We start from the raw sequence: 16,044 nt of genomic DNA, 5'->3' as shown, positions 1-16,044 counted from the left end.
GCTGCCGGAAAGAGGCGGTCAGTTCTGAACCGACTGCCCCATAGAGTAGAGCCCCCTCAAAACCTAACAAAGAGTCATAAGAAAACTGATTACTTGTTGGTTTTGTTACACTTATTTATAGTGGTGCGCATTGCAGCCCACATTTTGATTTTCGTTACTTTATTAAACAGGGACGACCGGGTTGACACCCCAACATTCCCCTTTGAGACCCTGCAGTGCCTTAAGTAACAATCCAAGCATTTTGTGAAGCCAGTGCTCCTTCATCATCAGAAGTGACTTTTCCATAGGCATGCAAACAACTTGGCAGTAAAGCGGTGGCACCAAGAAGAGAAACAGAGTAGGTGAGTGTTAGAAACGAATTATAACCATCATATTACTTATGTTTTAGTACTAATGACTAACACACAGAGATGCAGTCTGCACAGCTAATCAGCAGCTCTAGTCAGGGTCTACTAAATTGAAGTCGAGAGTCTTCAGCTAGGATTTAAAAGCTGAGACCGAAGGGGCATCTCTTATAATAGAAGACAGACCATTCCACAGCTTCAGGGCCCTGTAACTAAAAGCTTGACCTCCCGTCGTTATTTTATTAATCTTTAGAATCTTCAGCAGACCAGCATCTTGAGAGCTTAATGTGTGCTCTGGTGTGTAGGTCATGATAAATTCAGATAAGTAAGTCGGACCTCTGCCATTTAACCTTTTAACCGCCAACTCCCTAAATATTCCCCATGCCAGGAGAAATCTAAACAATTTTCGTTTTTTTACTTTACATTTATTCAAGCAGTATTTACCTGCTGAAATACCTGCTGAAATAACTGCTGCAATGTTTCAAATAAATGGTCAATCAAAGGACGTAGCTTGAACAAGCGGTCACAGTTTGGATCTTTCATATCTGGCTCAGATAACGGGCAGCAGTCCAGTTGAGATGCTGGGGATACACCCACTCATCGCCATCATCCAATGCGTCGTCATTCACAGTATCATGCAGCGCACGTTGCTGATCATCATTGTCGCTAAAATCTTCTTCAGAACTGCTACAATCATGATCAGAATTATTGTCCAAAATCGCCTGCAAAACCTCACTTGAAGTCAGTTTACGTTTCGCCATATTCACAGCTTTCACTTTCAAATCACATCACGTGAGCGGTCAATACAAGCGCAGAGTTATCGAAATACAACGTAGTAATAATACCCACGCCACACTGTCAGTTATACTACGCACCAGGCATTCACATAACCACAGGCAAATGTGCTGGATAATTCCGGCAGTAAGGTGTCAGCAATAAAGCTACGATGCCGGATATATCCGGCAGAGGGCGGTTAAGGGGTTAAGGCTTTATATGTTAAAAGGAGGATTTTGAAATCTGCCCTAAACTTAACCGGGAGCAGGTGTAATGACTTAAGACCTGGGGTTATGTGTTTGTATTTTCTTCTTCTTGTAATAATTCTCAAAGCAGCATTTTTAATGAACTGAAATTAACCCGAATTAACCAGAAGTGACGTCACTCAGTGTTTGGATGTGAAAACAGGAAACTGGCTGTTTGTAGTGACAGAACTAACCCCTGTGCCACCACAACGCCCATTTATGTTGTCCGCCATAGTTGTTGTCCTTTCCACCTCATCATGGGTTAACTTCTACAGAAAGAGTTGGCTCACCGCAAAACTACTTTGTCACCTTAGTCATACAGCATTCTGGTGGAACTTTAGATAGATAGATAGATAGATAGATAGATAGATAGATAGATAGATAGATAGATAGATAGATAGATAGATAGATAGATACTTTATTAATCCCAAGGGGAGATTCAGAACTGAAGCCCACCTCCAACCCAAACTACTGGACAGGGTCCCCAGCCTGTTGGATTTATCATGTCATTTTCTAACCTGCTTAATCCAGGCCAGGGCCACATTGGAGCCAATCCCAGCTAGTACAGGGCATAATAGACAAACAAGTAATACGGCAAGGCATAAGGCAGGGAGAAACAGGGTGCCAGTCCATTGCAGGGCAAACACACTCACACCTAACACACACTTTAGCATTGTCAATCCGCCTAACCTGCATGCTTATGATCAGTGGGAGGTAAATGGAGCACCCAAAACAGACACAGGTAGAACTTATTAAGTTCATGTTGGCTGGACTCAGGACACGAACCCTGAGCACCTTACTGTGAGGCAGCAGAGCTACTATTGTGCCACCGGGCCAGACTCCTTATGGATATCCATTTCTAATTTGTGTTAATTCTGTACCCAGAAATGGGCTGTTAGTGCTGTTCTCCTCACATCTACAGGAATTTAAAATTGACTTAAGGTGTCAGCCTAATTTGTGGAGATTAGATGTTCTCTCCAAGTTTGGTGGGTCTTCTCTGATGTTTGTGTTAAAATAACTGGCCCGGTAGAACTTACAGTACTTGTTGGTGTAGAATCTGGCATCTGATCCATTATTGCTGATGTGCTCCTCAGCTGCTAAGGTAGGCTGCAGCTTCTGTCAAGTACGTACTGGAAGATGACGGATTAATCTGCATTGAAAGAGGCCCAAGCACACTCGATTTGAGCTTCTGATTGATTTAACCTGCAAGTGTTTGGGTGGTGGGAGGAATCTGAAGTATCTGAAGAAAAATCCAAATGAACACAAGGAGACCATGCAACTTGCATACCGTGATTTGATTCCGAGGTCCTTGTATTGAAAAGGAGATAAAGAAGAAAAGGAGTTAAATAAAGAGAAGCAAAGAAGCATGAAGGAAATGAAGAAGTGGGAGAAAACTGTCCAAGCAAAGGCAATTGAGTGCAAAATTAGAGCCTGGAAGAAGCTGAATGGCCGCCATATCCTGTCACTGTTGTACATTTCCCAGCCTGAGAAAACTGACAATTATCTTTTAGCTCTTTGTGTATTTAGTTATATTTTTAGCTGCTCAGTAGGCCCACAGTTGAAAACCACACAATAACTTTTAAAGACATATTGGCAGCATGTTTTGAGACAAGCTCGGTGTAATCATGCAGGGCAATGGATCGCAGTGTGCCAAGACATTTTCTGTTCAAACGTGTAATTCGTGTACCACATACTGGCGTCAGTGGGAATAAGGAAGGGTCTTTCCATCCATTTATTTTCTAATTTTTTTGCAGGGTGCCAAATCATCTCCTGGCATCATCTGGGGCAAGAAAGGAACCGGTTCTGGATGGAATGATAGGCCACATTGGGAAACCAATAAGAACAGTGATGATCATCTGAGAGGTCCGTCGATTCTCATTTGGACAATTCAGACTATACCATTCCTCTCAAAGCCTTTGTTATTTAAACCCATACAACACGTCACTTGGGTCCTTTAGCCTAATCACCCATCTGTTTACTTAGACTTAAATCTGCCAATGCTAAGTAATATATCGGACGCTAAGCTCCCTCCATCGTCTCCACTAGCTTGTGGCATCTTTGGCTTCTTCTCATCCAACATTCAGGATCTTTGGCGAGTGCACATCTCCATGTGTGGCGAGGGCATCTTGGGCAGCGTTACACGTCCTGGCAATAGCCGTCTCTGCTTCATGAGTGCAGACTGAGAATGCTGTGACAGATTAACAGGTAAAATACATGAAAGGCACTATATGATAGATAGATAGATAGATAGATAGATAGATAGATAGATAGATAGATAGATAGATAGATAGATAGATAGATAGATAGATAGATAGATAGATAGATAGATAGACTTTAATTTAGTATAGTAGGCAGGATAAAAACATAGATAGATAGATAGATAGATAGATAGATAGATAGATAGATAGATAGATAGATAGATAGATAGATAGATAGATAGATAGATAGATAGATAGATAGATAGATAGATAGATAGATAGATAGATAGACTTTAATTTAGTATAGTAGGCAGGATAGATAGATAGATAGATAGATAGATAGATAGATAGATAGATAGATAGATAGATAGATAGATAGATAGATAGATAGATAGATAGATAGACTTTAATTTAGTATAGTAGGCAGGATAGATAGATAGATAGATAGATAGATAGATAGATAGATAGATAGATAGATAGATAGATAGATAGATAGATAGATAGATAGATAGATAGATAGATAGATAGATAGATAGATAGACAGATAGACTTTAATTTAGTATAGTAGGCAGGATAAAAACATAGATAGATAGATAGATAGATAGATAGATAGATAGATAGATAGATAGATAGATAGATAGATAGATAGATAGATAGATAGATAGATAGATAGATAGATAGATAGATAACAAAGGCGCTATACAAGAGATAGATCAGACATAAGTTTGGGTGCCCAGAGCGCAGAGACAGTCAGAGCCCCCAGCTTGTTACGTTTTGGTGTTTCACGGCCCTCTTTTGTGCACCCCAGAGAAGGCTCCCGAGCCGGGAGGAGGGAGACGCTGCTGCCTTTTCCGCCCGAGCCTATAATTTGCGCGATTTATCTACATGGCAGGATGCAGACGGCTCAGAGGATGCAATGCAAATCCTGTTCCAGTCATTGTCGCTCATTTTGCGATCTGCTGCGGCTGCCTTTTCCCTGACTGCTGTTCCTCACCGCCTGTAGCCCACCATAGATATTGGCGATGCCAGCTGGCACCATGTGGCTCTTCGCCGTTGTCTGGCAGCTGCTGCCCGGCGCGGCATTGGCAGAGCAAACGCAAGTCCTTTGCCATTCCAGGGGCTGCTACACCTGGCACGGGGAGCGCGCGTCGTTCGACAAGGCGCTGAAAAACTGCGTGAACGACGGCGGCAGTCTGTTGACAATCAAGACAGAAGAGGAGGCGTCGGACGTCGCTAGGCTGCTGAGGAGGAGTTCGATCCCAAATGCCGGTAAAGATGTCGAGTTTTGGATCGGCCTCCGCTTGGACTCGGGGCAGTGCACGGACTCTGATACACCGCTACGGGGCTTTGCCTGGCTGGGTGACAGTAAGACTGCGCTGTACTCAAACTGGCAGAGGGAACCTTACGGCACCTGCTCGTCCCAGAGGTGCGTGACCGTTCAGTATGCCTCTAACCACATCGATTCTACCAACTTCGGATGGGTCGACCGGGCGTGCTCACGTGAAACTAACGGCTACCTGTGCCAGTTTAACTTTAGGGGGATGTGCGACGAACTCCGGCTGGCCGGGCCGGGTGAGGTGTCCTACACCTTTCCCTTTTCCCTGAAGCCCCTTGCCAGTTCCAACTTACTTCTGCTTCAGCTTCCTTTTGGCACGCTGGCACGGGTGTCTTGTGCAGATGAGAAAAAGGAGCAATTGACCTGCACTGCTAAAAGTGACGGGTCCATTAGTTGGAGCAAGTCGGAACGCTTTTGTCTTTCGGCAGAGACTGGGTGCCAGTATAAAAATGGAGGCTGCCAGCACAACTGCACAGTTAGCGATGGGTCCGTGCTTTGCTCTTGCCTTGATGGGTACCAATTAGACCAGGACAGGTTTTCATGTACACCCATCGATTTCTGCCAGTCATCCCCGTGCTCCCATCAGTGCCAGCCTGAGCTGAATGGATTCAAATGCCAATGTCCCAATGGATTTGACCTGGCCGAGAATCAAAGGGACTGTGTTGATGTCGACGAGTGTTTATCTTCCCCCTGCGCTCAGCTGTGCAAAAATACCCATGGTGGATTTTCTTGCGAGTGCAAATCAGGGTATGAAAAAGCGAAGGGACAATGTGAAGATGTGGACGAGTGCCTCGATCTGCCCTGTTCTCAAGAATGTCAAAATGTTCCCGGCTCCTTCACCTGTTCGTGTTATAAGGGCTTCATGCTTATAGACGGCGTGACCTGTGTGGATATCGACGAGTGTCTGGAGACCAAACCCTGCGAACAGGGCTGTAGGAACACCGAGGGCGGCTACCAGTGCCACTGTGCGGAGCACTTCGAGCTCGCAAAGGACGGAACGTCGTGCGTGCCATCTTCAAATCCGAAGACACACAACTCCTTTCGCGACGAGGAACTGCATGTGCAGCAGGTCACAACCCCAGCGCCGCTACTGACAGGACCCTCCGAACTAGATAATGAGGAAGAAGATTACATCGGAATGGCCACAGAGATCCTCGCCGCTAGCCCGGTGTCTACTACCGCACAGGCCGTTCAGCTGGAACACAATGTGGATCCCCACAGCTCGTCATGGGTGCTGGGCTCGGTGCTGCTGGCCTCCGCCGTCCTGCTTCTTCTGATCGCCGCCGTTATCTCTTTGATTGTTTGCCGCCGCAGAAACTCTGACAAGCACGACAAGAAAGAGAAGAAAGAGAAGGTGGCGACAGACAAGTACTGCTGGGTATCGTCCAAGAGCAAAAAACGAGAAAAGCAAGCGGATAACAGCAACGGCAAATTAGCCATATCGGCGGGCTCTGCAGAGGAGCACGTGTGACCTGTCCAGTATAGCGCCTTACAGCGCGGGACCTGGCAATAGAAGAACACAGGGTGTAGATAATGGAATGGAGACAATGAGGGCAAAACGTTAGGGTTAAGAGGGGGGCACAGGGGCGTCACTGGGGATTTGTCTGTAATAATGCAAGTGTGTGAGGCTGAGACCATTCAATAAGATGTAACGAGTCTGCAAGTGGGCGTTTAATTTAAAAGAATAAACCACAAGGCCGTTTGTTATCTTTTCGGCTAAAGAGTTAGCAAGACATTTTTATTTTCCATGTTTAACCAATTTATATTGACTTTCTTCCACATCTCACTTTCATTATTATTGTTTATCGGGAAGATATCTTTACAAGGCTGCCATGTAGTGTCTTTTCTATCTATCTATCTATCTATCTATCTATCTATCTATCTATCTATCTATCTATCTATCTATCTATCTATCTATCTATCTATCTATCTATCTATCTATCTATCTATCTAATCCTGCCAAATATGCCATCTATCTATCTATCTATCTATCTATCTATCTATCTATCTATCTATCTATCTATCTATCTATCTATCTATCTCTCTATCTATAATAATAATAATAATTCATTACATTTATATAGATATGAATTATTAATGTCTTTCTGTGTATTAGCCCATAATGCCTTTCATATCTTCTTTGTATTAATCTTCAATTAATTATATTGTGCCTATTATTCTATGTATCATTTTATAGTGCCTTTTATCTATCTATCTATCTATCTATCTATCTATCTATCTATCTATCTATCTATCTATCTATCTATCTATCTATCTATCTATCTATCTATCTATTATATAGTGCCTTTCAACCCTGTCTGTCTATCAATTTACAAACACTTATGCTCACAATACAACAATGAGAATATTTTTAATTTGTTTTTATTTTTTAGAAGGTGCTTAAAAGCTTTTATCACTGAAATACCAAACTACAGAATACCCCCCTGACCTTGACTGGGATTGAACTTTTTTGAAAATGGTTAGAAATGAATATAATCTTCATGTTGGAATTTTTGCCTCGGTGAAGGAGTTGTGTTTTTCTAAATGTGTTCTGATGCGGCGGCACCTCTGCTTCTCTTCTTCAGGTCACTGCGTCTGTTTTCTGGCCCTGCCTTCTTCTCTGTGAGGTCTGCACCTTCTCCTAATGTCTTTTTTTCTGTGGTTTCCTTCCACATCCTGAAGCTATGCAAGTTAGATTAATTGGCGACTCTAAACTGGCCCATAAGTATAAGTAACTATGGATTTTGTGCCCTCTGATTGACTGGCCCCTACTTAGAGTCCTAACCCTAACCCTAACCTGATTCCTGTATAGATATTGAGTCCCTTAAACCTTGAAATGGGAACCAGGATGAGTAAATTAGTGCAGCAATGGCTGGATGGATGGATTGACAGGAGAGCCATTTTAAACAACTGAACAGCAGTGCTGAAACATAGCAGTTTTCTGAAAGGAATCTGCTCGTGTTAATCCGACTGCAGGTCAGTGTAGTAAAATGCACAGCAGTGCACCCTTTGTGCTCGTCCTCAAGATATAAACAAGTGTTTTATTTCCCAAAGACATTTGCAATCAGGTTTGGACCTTTAATAAAGAGTCACGTTTTCAACATCCGGTCTTTCTTGAGCTCAGCAGCACAGCCCATGTGTTCAATTGTTAGGCTGGGTAAACAGGACACTGCGTTTGTTTGCTCATTGAGTTTAATGGACATCTGTTTTTCTTAGGATTTCCTTCCATTTATGGTGCAGAAGATGTTGGAGAATGTGAGAGGACTGATGTTTAGCTTATTGTGGCCTCTTTGCTGTTTCATTTGTAAAAAGATTCAGAACATATATAAATGCTTTAACATCATGATAATGTATGTATGTAAAACTGGGGGAGTTTAAGCCTGTCTCAGCATCACTGGGCTCAAGGCAGGAGTCCGGCCATTAGCCTTTGGACAGACACACTCATTGGCACCAGTTAGACTCTTCAGATAGCCTATCACTCACATCTTTGCGACGATGAATTAAAATTGGGGTACTGGGAGACTAACACACACACACACACAGGGAGAACAGACAGATTCCACATACAAGTAGGCGGCACCCGAACTGAGATTCAAACTCTGCAATGGTGGAGACTTAAAATCATTTGTGTGGCTCTTATTTGATGAGACACAGATATTTTAGAATGAAGTCAATCCACCTTTCAAGTGCACAAATCTCTATTTGTGGGATCACGAAAATTTCTGTAAAATGAGCAAAGTCATCTGTCCGTTCACCCAAGCGCTGTAGTCTGTTTGGTAGTCTGAATTGTGCTGGTGGAATCCACCGTGAAGAAGCCATCAGCTCAGGTAATTAACACACGGGACCTCATGTGTCCTGCAGGCAGTGTGGTGTAGTGGTTAGTGTTTGGATGTCCAACTCTGAGATTGTGGGTTAAAACATCCCACTACTGACACCATTGTGTCACTGACACCCTGACACTACCTGGGCTCCAGTTGGAAATATAATCAGCTGTATCTCAAATGTTGTAAGTCACCTTGGAGAAAGGCGCCACTCAGATAATAACATCCATTCACTGATTGAAGACTGGTGGTCAAAACTTCATTTTCCTCAGAGAAATTCATAAAAACTTTTCATTAGTAAGGCCAGTTGGCCCATGGAATAGGAAAACTGTAGAGAACAGCTGGACTGGGAAGTAAACTTTACTGTGATTCCATCACACCACTCGAGTACCCTAAAACAGCCTGCCACAAAGTTATCCTTTTCAGCGGGTATTCCTGTGGCTTCTTGGGAAAACGAACCTTTTGTCATCAGTGTCCAGTCTGGCAGCTCTGCTATGACAGTGTGGAGTACTGGTAAAGGCTTTGGACTGAGATTGTTGAGTCAAATCCCACTATTGACACCACTGTGTGACCCCGAGTAAGTCATTTGACTGGCTTGTGCTTCAGCTGGAAAAACAAAAGAAATGGAACTGAGTGAATGTCAGATGTTGTAAGTTGCCTTGGATTAAGGTGTCAGCCTATTAATGAATGTACAATCGTATAATAAGTGTACACACAGCACACCTGGACATCTTTAACACCAGGCTTTCTTGTTTGTGTAAGACTTTATTCATTTCCTTTGTTTATGTATTAAATCTAAACTGTGGAGTGGAGCTTCTTAAAGTGGAAATGTGCCATTTTGTCATGCCAGCCTTCTGAGTAAATCCTATGTTAAATAAAGGGAATCCTGGAAGCAGTACAAGTTTAATGAGAATTTCTATCCTTTCAACATTTATGAAAAGATGGAATGCTGTTTGAGGTCAGGATCCTCTGTAATTTAGTCTATGAAGTGTGGTGATCACAGCTGATAATGAAAACAGAAACAAAATCCAAATTGTTGACATGTGTTTCTAATTTATAGACTGCACTATCTATAGATGTGAAAGGCACTATATAATAAATAGATAGATCTGAACTACAGGCTCGAATAAGTCAGTAGATATGTTTATTTGGCTGATGCCTTTATGTAAGGTGACTCAAAACATACAAGGTACAACTTATTACATTCCTTTTTTATGCAATTGGAGTAAAACAAGATGAAGTGACTTGGTCAGGGTCACAGTGTCAGTAGCGGGATGTGAACCCACAGCCTCAGCGTTTGAAGGGCAAACCTCATCTACTATGTCACACTAGATAGATAGATAGATAGATAGATAGATAGATAGATAGATAGATAGATAGATAGATAGATAGATAGATAGATAGATAGATAGATAGATAGATAGATAGATAGATAGATAGATAGATACTTTATTAATCCCAGGGGGAAATTCACATATTCCAGCAGCAAAAAATATTAAATTAAAGAGTAATAAAAAAAAATGCAGATAAAAAAACAGACAATAACTTGAATAATGTTCAACGTTTACCTCCTCTGGTGGAATTGAAGAGTCGCATAGTTTGGGGGAGGAATGATCTTCTCAGTCTGTCAGTGGAGCAGGACAGTGACAGCAGTCTGTCACTGAAACTGCTCCTCTGTCTGGAGATGATCCTGTTCAGTAGATGCAGTGGATTCTCCATGATTGACAGGAGTCTGCTCAGCGCCCGTTGCTCTGCTACGGATGTCAGACCGTCCAGCTCTATGCCAACAATAGAGCCTGCCTTCCTCACCAGTTTGTCCAGGCGTGAGGCATCCTTCTTCTTAATGCTGCCTCCCCAGCACACCACTGCGTAGAAGAGGGCACTCGCCACAACCATCTGATAGAACATCTGCAGCATCTTACTGCAGATGTTGAAGGATGCCAGTCTTCTAAGGAAGTACAGGCGGCTCTGTCCTTTCTTGCACAGAGAATCAGTATTGGCAGTCCAGTCCAGTTTATCATCCAGCTGCACTCCCAGGTATTTATAGGTCTGCACCCTCTGCACACAGTCACCTCTGATGATCACGGGGTCCATGAGGGTCCTGGGTCTCCTAAAATCCACCACCAGTTCCTTGGTTTTGCTGGTGTTCAGTTGTAGGTGGTTTAAGTCGCACCATTTAACAAAGTCCTTGATGAGGTTTCTATACTCCTCCTCCTGCCCACTCCTGATGCAGCCAACGATAGCAGTGTCGTCAGCAAACTTTTGCACGTGGCAGGACTCCGAGTTATATTGGAAGTCCGATGTATATAGGCTGAATAGGACTGGAGAAAGTACAGTCCCCTGCGGCGCTCCTGTGTTGCTGACCACAATGTCAGATCTGCAATTCCCGAGACGCACATACTGAGGTCTGTCTGTAAGATAGTCCACGATCCATGCCACCAGGTATGAATCTACTCCCATCTCTGTCAGCTTGTCCCTAAGGAGCAGAGGTTGGATGGTGTTGAAGGCGCTAGAGAAGTCTAGAAACATAATTCTTACAGCACCACTGCCTCTGTCCAAGTGGGAGAGGGATCGATGTAGCATATAGATGATGGCATCTTCCGCTCCCACCTTCTCCTGGTATGTGAAACAGGGTGATCCTTAAATAGTTGGGTCGGCAATGTCACGATCAGGGCTGAATTTTGAGGTCCTATGGCCTTTTCCTATTATGGAAGCCATTTTGCGTACCATTGTCAGGTTTGTGTCCTGTGTTTCTAGGGGTGGTGTGGCCTCCGGGGGTCACGACCTCGAATTAATCAGCAGACGGGATTAAAGGTCAACGTTTGCGCCGAGCTTTATCTGATCTGTGGATAAACCGTTTTTGAATCGCCATTGTGATTATTTTCATGTCTTGCCTGGCTTTTGGCTTCTGGACTGTGATTTTCGTCTCTCATTCGGGTTTTTGGTCACTTCGTTTTGTTTTATTCTCATTTGTTTTGCCTTTTGCTCACATCTCGAAGTTTAACTCAAGATACTATTTTCATGCCGGGTCAGGACAGATGATGGCAATGTTGTGCCATCCCAGTGAATTGTGGGAAACATTACCTACAGTAGGTATACAGAAAGTAGCTGCGCCCCTTGCCCATACAAAATGACATTAAAAGATAAAATCAATAATAATGAGCTTTTTCGTAAAGCCTTCAGGTAAAAAAACAAACTGCAGTAATCGACACCTTAGAAGACCACAATCACTTTAGAAAAGTGCATTAAAAAATGAAAGGAAAATCCAATCATAACAATATGGTGATTTGTCTCTGGTCTGAGGTGGTCCGGCATGGCCCCTGGATGGAACAGTCTTCTCCGTCAACAGAAAGGCTCACAGACAGAGAGAGATTGTGTGGTGGCCTCCCCTCAGGATGGAAACCATGCAAACCTCCCCTTTTTGTGGTTCTGTGGCCCCCAGTCCACCTCAGTCCACCTGTTTGGGGTGGTTCAACATTCACAGGGTAAACACCTCTGGCACGACCGTGACCCCAGTTTAGCTGCATGCAACCATCCACTCCAATTTCAGACAAACCAGATAGAAAGGATACACAGGTACAGAAGTCACAAACTGCCATCCCAAATCTACTTTTGATCCAGGCTTTCTTCCCTTCTCGTATAACTGAAAGGGTTCCTGTCTCTGATTTTAGAGGTCATACAACTAAAACGGTGCTTCAGTCAGGTCCACGGGGGGACGTAGAAAAGCACCCTAGTGAAATCAGTTCCAAGAAGGGGCCATCAGCCTCCTCGTGAGGCGCCAGCCTGCTCAGTTCCTGATTCTGCATTTCAGCAGAGGGTAAGCAACTTCATGCCAAACTTCTCACCTGACCTAGCAGGGTCATAAATGTGCCAAAGCAACAGCTGCTTTCTAAAGGATTACTACAATTCCATCTAAATACGTATTTTTATCGCAATATTATTACAGTACACCATCCTCATAATAACACACTTTAAAAGCTTCCTTAAACTATAGGTGCAGTAGTCTGAAATTTCGCCTTACATAACAGTAAGTACAAGGAAGCAAAAGATGACAGACTTGCAATTTTTTTAATGAAACACTCATATAAAAATGTTATTTTTTATTTTGCAGAATAAAAAAAGATTTTCCCCACTTATCTGAAAATGACAAAGCTGTGAAAACCCCATGTTGCTTAACAGCCAGCCAACGTCATGGCAAACTTTTTTACTTGGAAGGAATGGCAGGCGTCACAGGAGTGAATGTCTTGGAAGACAAATTCCTAATCTTTCTGCTTGCGCATGCCAGAGGAATGCAATCCTGAAAGAATTGCAAGAAATTGGACTATTGAGGCCAACCTGGGTGCCAAGCGTGGCTCCACTGGCACCACTTTAAAGAGAAAGCTATAAGGCAAAGTGATTATCTTCTTCCAGTGCTACTCTTCCTGTGGTTTTCCTTTGAGTGCCATCCACAGTGAGCAGCTCAAGTTCAAGCCACAAGGCTGCAGATTCTGCTACACCAATAACTTCGAATGTGAAGTCAGCGAAATCCCGTGACCTACCTGGACGCAGACTCCGGCAACAAGCACCAACAAGCATGCGAAGACGGGACAGAATCTGAGGTGAACAAATGGACAACGAATTAAAAATTGACATTTTGGGACAAATTTGCCCTTTTTTTGTATATTTTCAATTAATCGGTATATGGGTATTTGGAATACTTATAAGAAATATACAGTGCACTGCATATGGACAGGTCAGGTCAGGTTGGGGAGCATGCACTGGTGCACTGCCGTACCCACCACACAAAGAAACAGCTCGGGATCCTGGTTGGCAAAAGGCAGACACACATTCCAATCCCACCCTTCGGAAATGACCCTCTGTCTGTCAAAGCCAGGTGTTACGTGGGTGTCCTCTTGGCCTGGTCCTCAACAATAAGGGTCTTGTGAGCCAGATCACCCTCTGGGAATCGCACCACATGGCCGTAGTGCCATAACTGACGCTCCCTCACAATTCAGGTAATGCGCCTCATTCAGGACTCTATGAGTATCCGCTCATTCGGCACAAAGTCAAGCAAATGGTACCCAAGACACAGCACGGAAGGAGTCCAGTCTTCATCTCAGGTCACTGGGTAGCATTCATGTGTATGGACAATATATGGAAAACAATTCATTTCGGTCTTGCCAATAAAAACGGATAGGTGACTTATTTACTGAGCTAAACAAGGAGATTCGTGCAAATATAAAACCAAACAAATGAAAAAAACTTAACTGCCAAATCCTAACAAGAGACAAAAATCGAAGTTGAAAAAAGGCAAAGAGGGCCAACCAAACAAAACACTCAAGAAGCACAATAACAAAAGACTTCTTTAAAAGTGTTTTTTTTTTATTATTAGAAGGTTTGCATCTCCAGATTGGATAACAAAAGGAATCCCGAGCTGACCTTTTATCCTATCAAGCTGATTACCTATGGGTCACAACCCTTCAAATCACACTCCTAGCAGTGCGGGAAGCGGCGCCAATGGTGGTCGTTAAAATGGCTGCGATAGAAATACCTAAAAAATAGCATTCAAGTTGTTACAATATACCAAACAAATTCACTCAAAACCTAACGGCCTCGAGATCTTTTGTTTTTCAAAGGTCCCACCATTTGTTTAAGTCAACAATGACCCCAATTAATTGATATTGCAATCTCTAATGTCATAATCCTGTCCCTATAAAAGATGGTGGGGTTGCGACACTGAAACACGTCTACTAGATTTATTCCACTTTATAGCCAGTTGGGGGTCTTAAACAAGGTAGAACAAGATGCACAGGAGTCACAAATATAGGAAAAATGGTATGAGGCCTCCAAAAAAAACTTATCTACCAAATCCTAACAAGAGACAAGAATCGAAGTTGAAAAAACAGGCATAGAGGTCAAACCAAACAAAACTCTCGAGAAGCACAATAACAAAAGATTTCTTTAAAAGTGTTCTTTTTTTAATATTATTAGAAGGTTTGTATCTGCAGATTGGATGATAAAAAGGAATCCCGAGCTGACCTTTCATCCTATCGCGATGATTACCTGTGGGTCACGACCCTTGAAGACACACCCTTAGCAGTGCGGGAAGCTGCACCTGAAAAAATAGCATTCAAGTCGTTAGAAAACACCAAATGAATTCACATGAAACTTAATTATGGTAGCGGCCTTTTGAGATCTTTTGTTTTTCAAAGGTCCTACCATTTGTTTAAGTCAACAATGTTCACTGTTAACTGATATCACAATCTATAATGTCATCATCCTGTCCCTATAAAAGATGGTGATGTTGTGACACTGAAACACGTCTACTAGATTTACTCCACTTAACAGCTAGTTGGGAGTCTTAAACAAGGTAGTACAAGGTAGGCCTCATGGTGAAAATGGTACAAGGCCTCCTAAAAAAAGCAGGCCAGGTCCTTTATCTGCACACCCAGATAACAACATACTCTGGGCAGTCAGCCTCCAACAAGTAACTGCAGGCCTAGGCCTAAGCAGACCCAAAAATTCAAGAGCTAGCTTTTAAAGCTTAAAATGCAATGAAAATCCAAAAATGGTTTACACGGGAAATAAAAACGATAAAACTCTAGCTTGTAAAGACAACCCAAAGAGGAATCTTCTTAAACTGAGAATCTATTAACGAAAAAACAAGTCATAGGGCACAAAAAGGGTGAAAAAAATGTGACTGAAAGGCAGTCTGAGGCCCTCTGGATAATGAAATCCAGAAACTGAGGCAAAATAATCCAGAAATCAAGCAAAAAACAACACTTACAGTAACTGTGAACAACACTCCATGTGTTGAACCTGTCATGTTACAGCCAAGGATCGTTCCCTGGCTTATGTTTGGTTTTCCTTTTTGGCCAGCAAAAATTCAAAAACAAAGCAACAGGATTTGCCTAAAAGGCAATCCAAGGTGCAAAACTCCAAATCTGTTAAATAAGAGCAAAATCCTTGAAGAAAAACCAATAAATCAAGAAGACAGAAAATGAACACTCAGAGTAGAAGGACACACACTAGAGACGACTATGAAGCACCAAAGGGTTTGCTCTCGGCTTCCAAAGAAAAAGGCTGGAGGGCGGTCCTTCAGAGGTGACATCACAGTAACCCCGCCTCTTCAGGTTAGACCCACAAAAGACAAGAGGACATAGAATAATACATAGATACTAAATGATAAATACACCAAACGATATAAACAAAAATGCATTCATTACAAATAAACATACAGAAAATAATACGTTATGTTCAACAAGGAATGTACGGAAAAGTAAAACAAACATCAAGTCAGGGAGCAAAGCCTGGCTGCAACATAACAGAAGCACTGCTGGCTCCCTC

At 42.7% G+C, this 16,044-nt stretch overlaps 1 protein-coding gene across 1 annotated transcript; it reads left to right on the top strand.

The window, feature by feature from the left end:
• The first annotated feature begins 4,458 nt into the window (after nt 1–4,458).
• LOC114666023 (complement component C1q receptor-like) lies at nt 4,459–6,618 on the top strand. The gene has a single exon (XM_028820724.2). It carries the CDS (start codon nt 4,584–4,586, stop codon nt 6,366–6,368), a length of 1,785 nt encoding a protein of 594 aa, XP_028676557.1. The 5' UTR covers nt 4,459–4,583; the 3' UTR covers nt 6,369–6,618.
• Nucleotides 6,619–16,044: the final 9,426 nt, after the last annotated feature.

This window comes from Erpetoichthys calabaricus, chromosome 15 (assembly GCF_900747795.2).
Source record: "Erpetoichthys calabaricus chromosome 15, fErpCal1.3, whole genome shotgun sequence".
Taxonomy (NCBI): domain Eukaryota; kingdom Metazoa; phylum Chordata; class Cladistia; order Polypteriformes; family Polypteridae; genus Erpetoichthys; species Erpetoichthys calabaricus.
The sequence above is the reverse complement of the archived record's forward strand: the minus strand, read 5'-3'. Positions and strand labels throughout refer to the sequence as shown.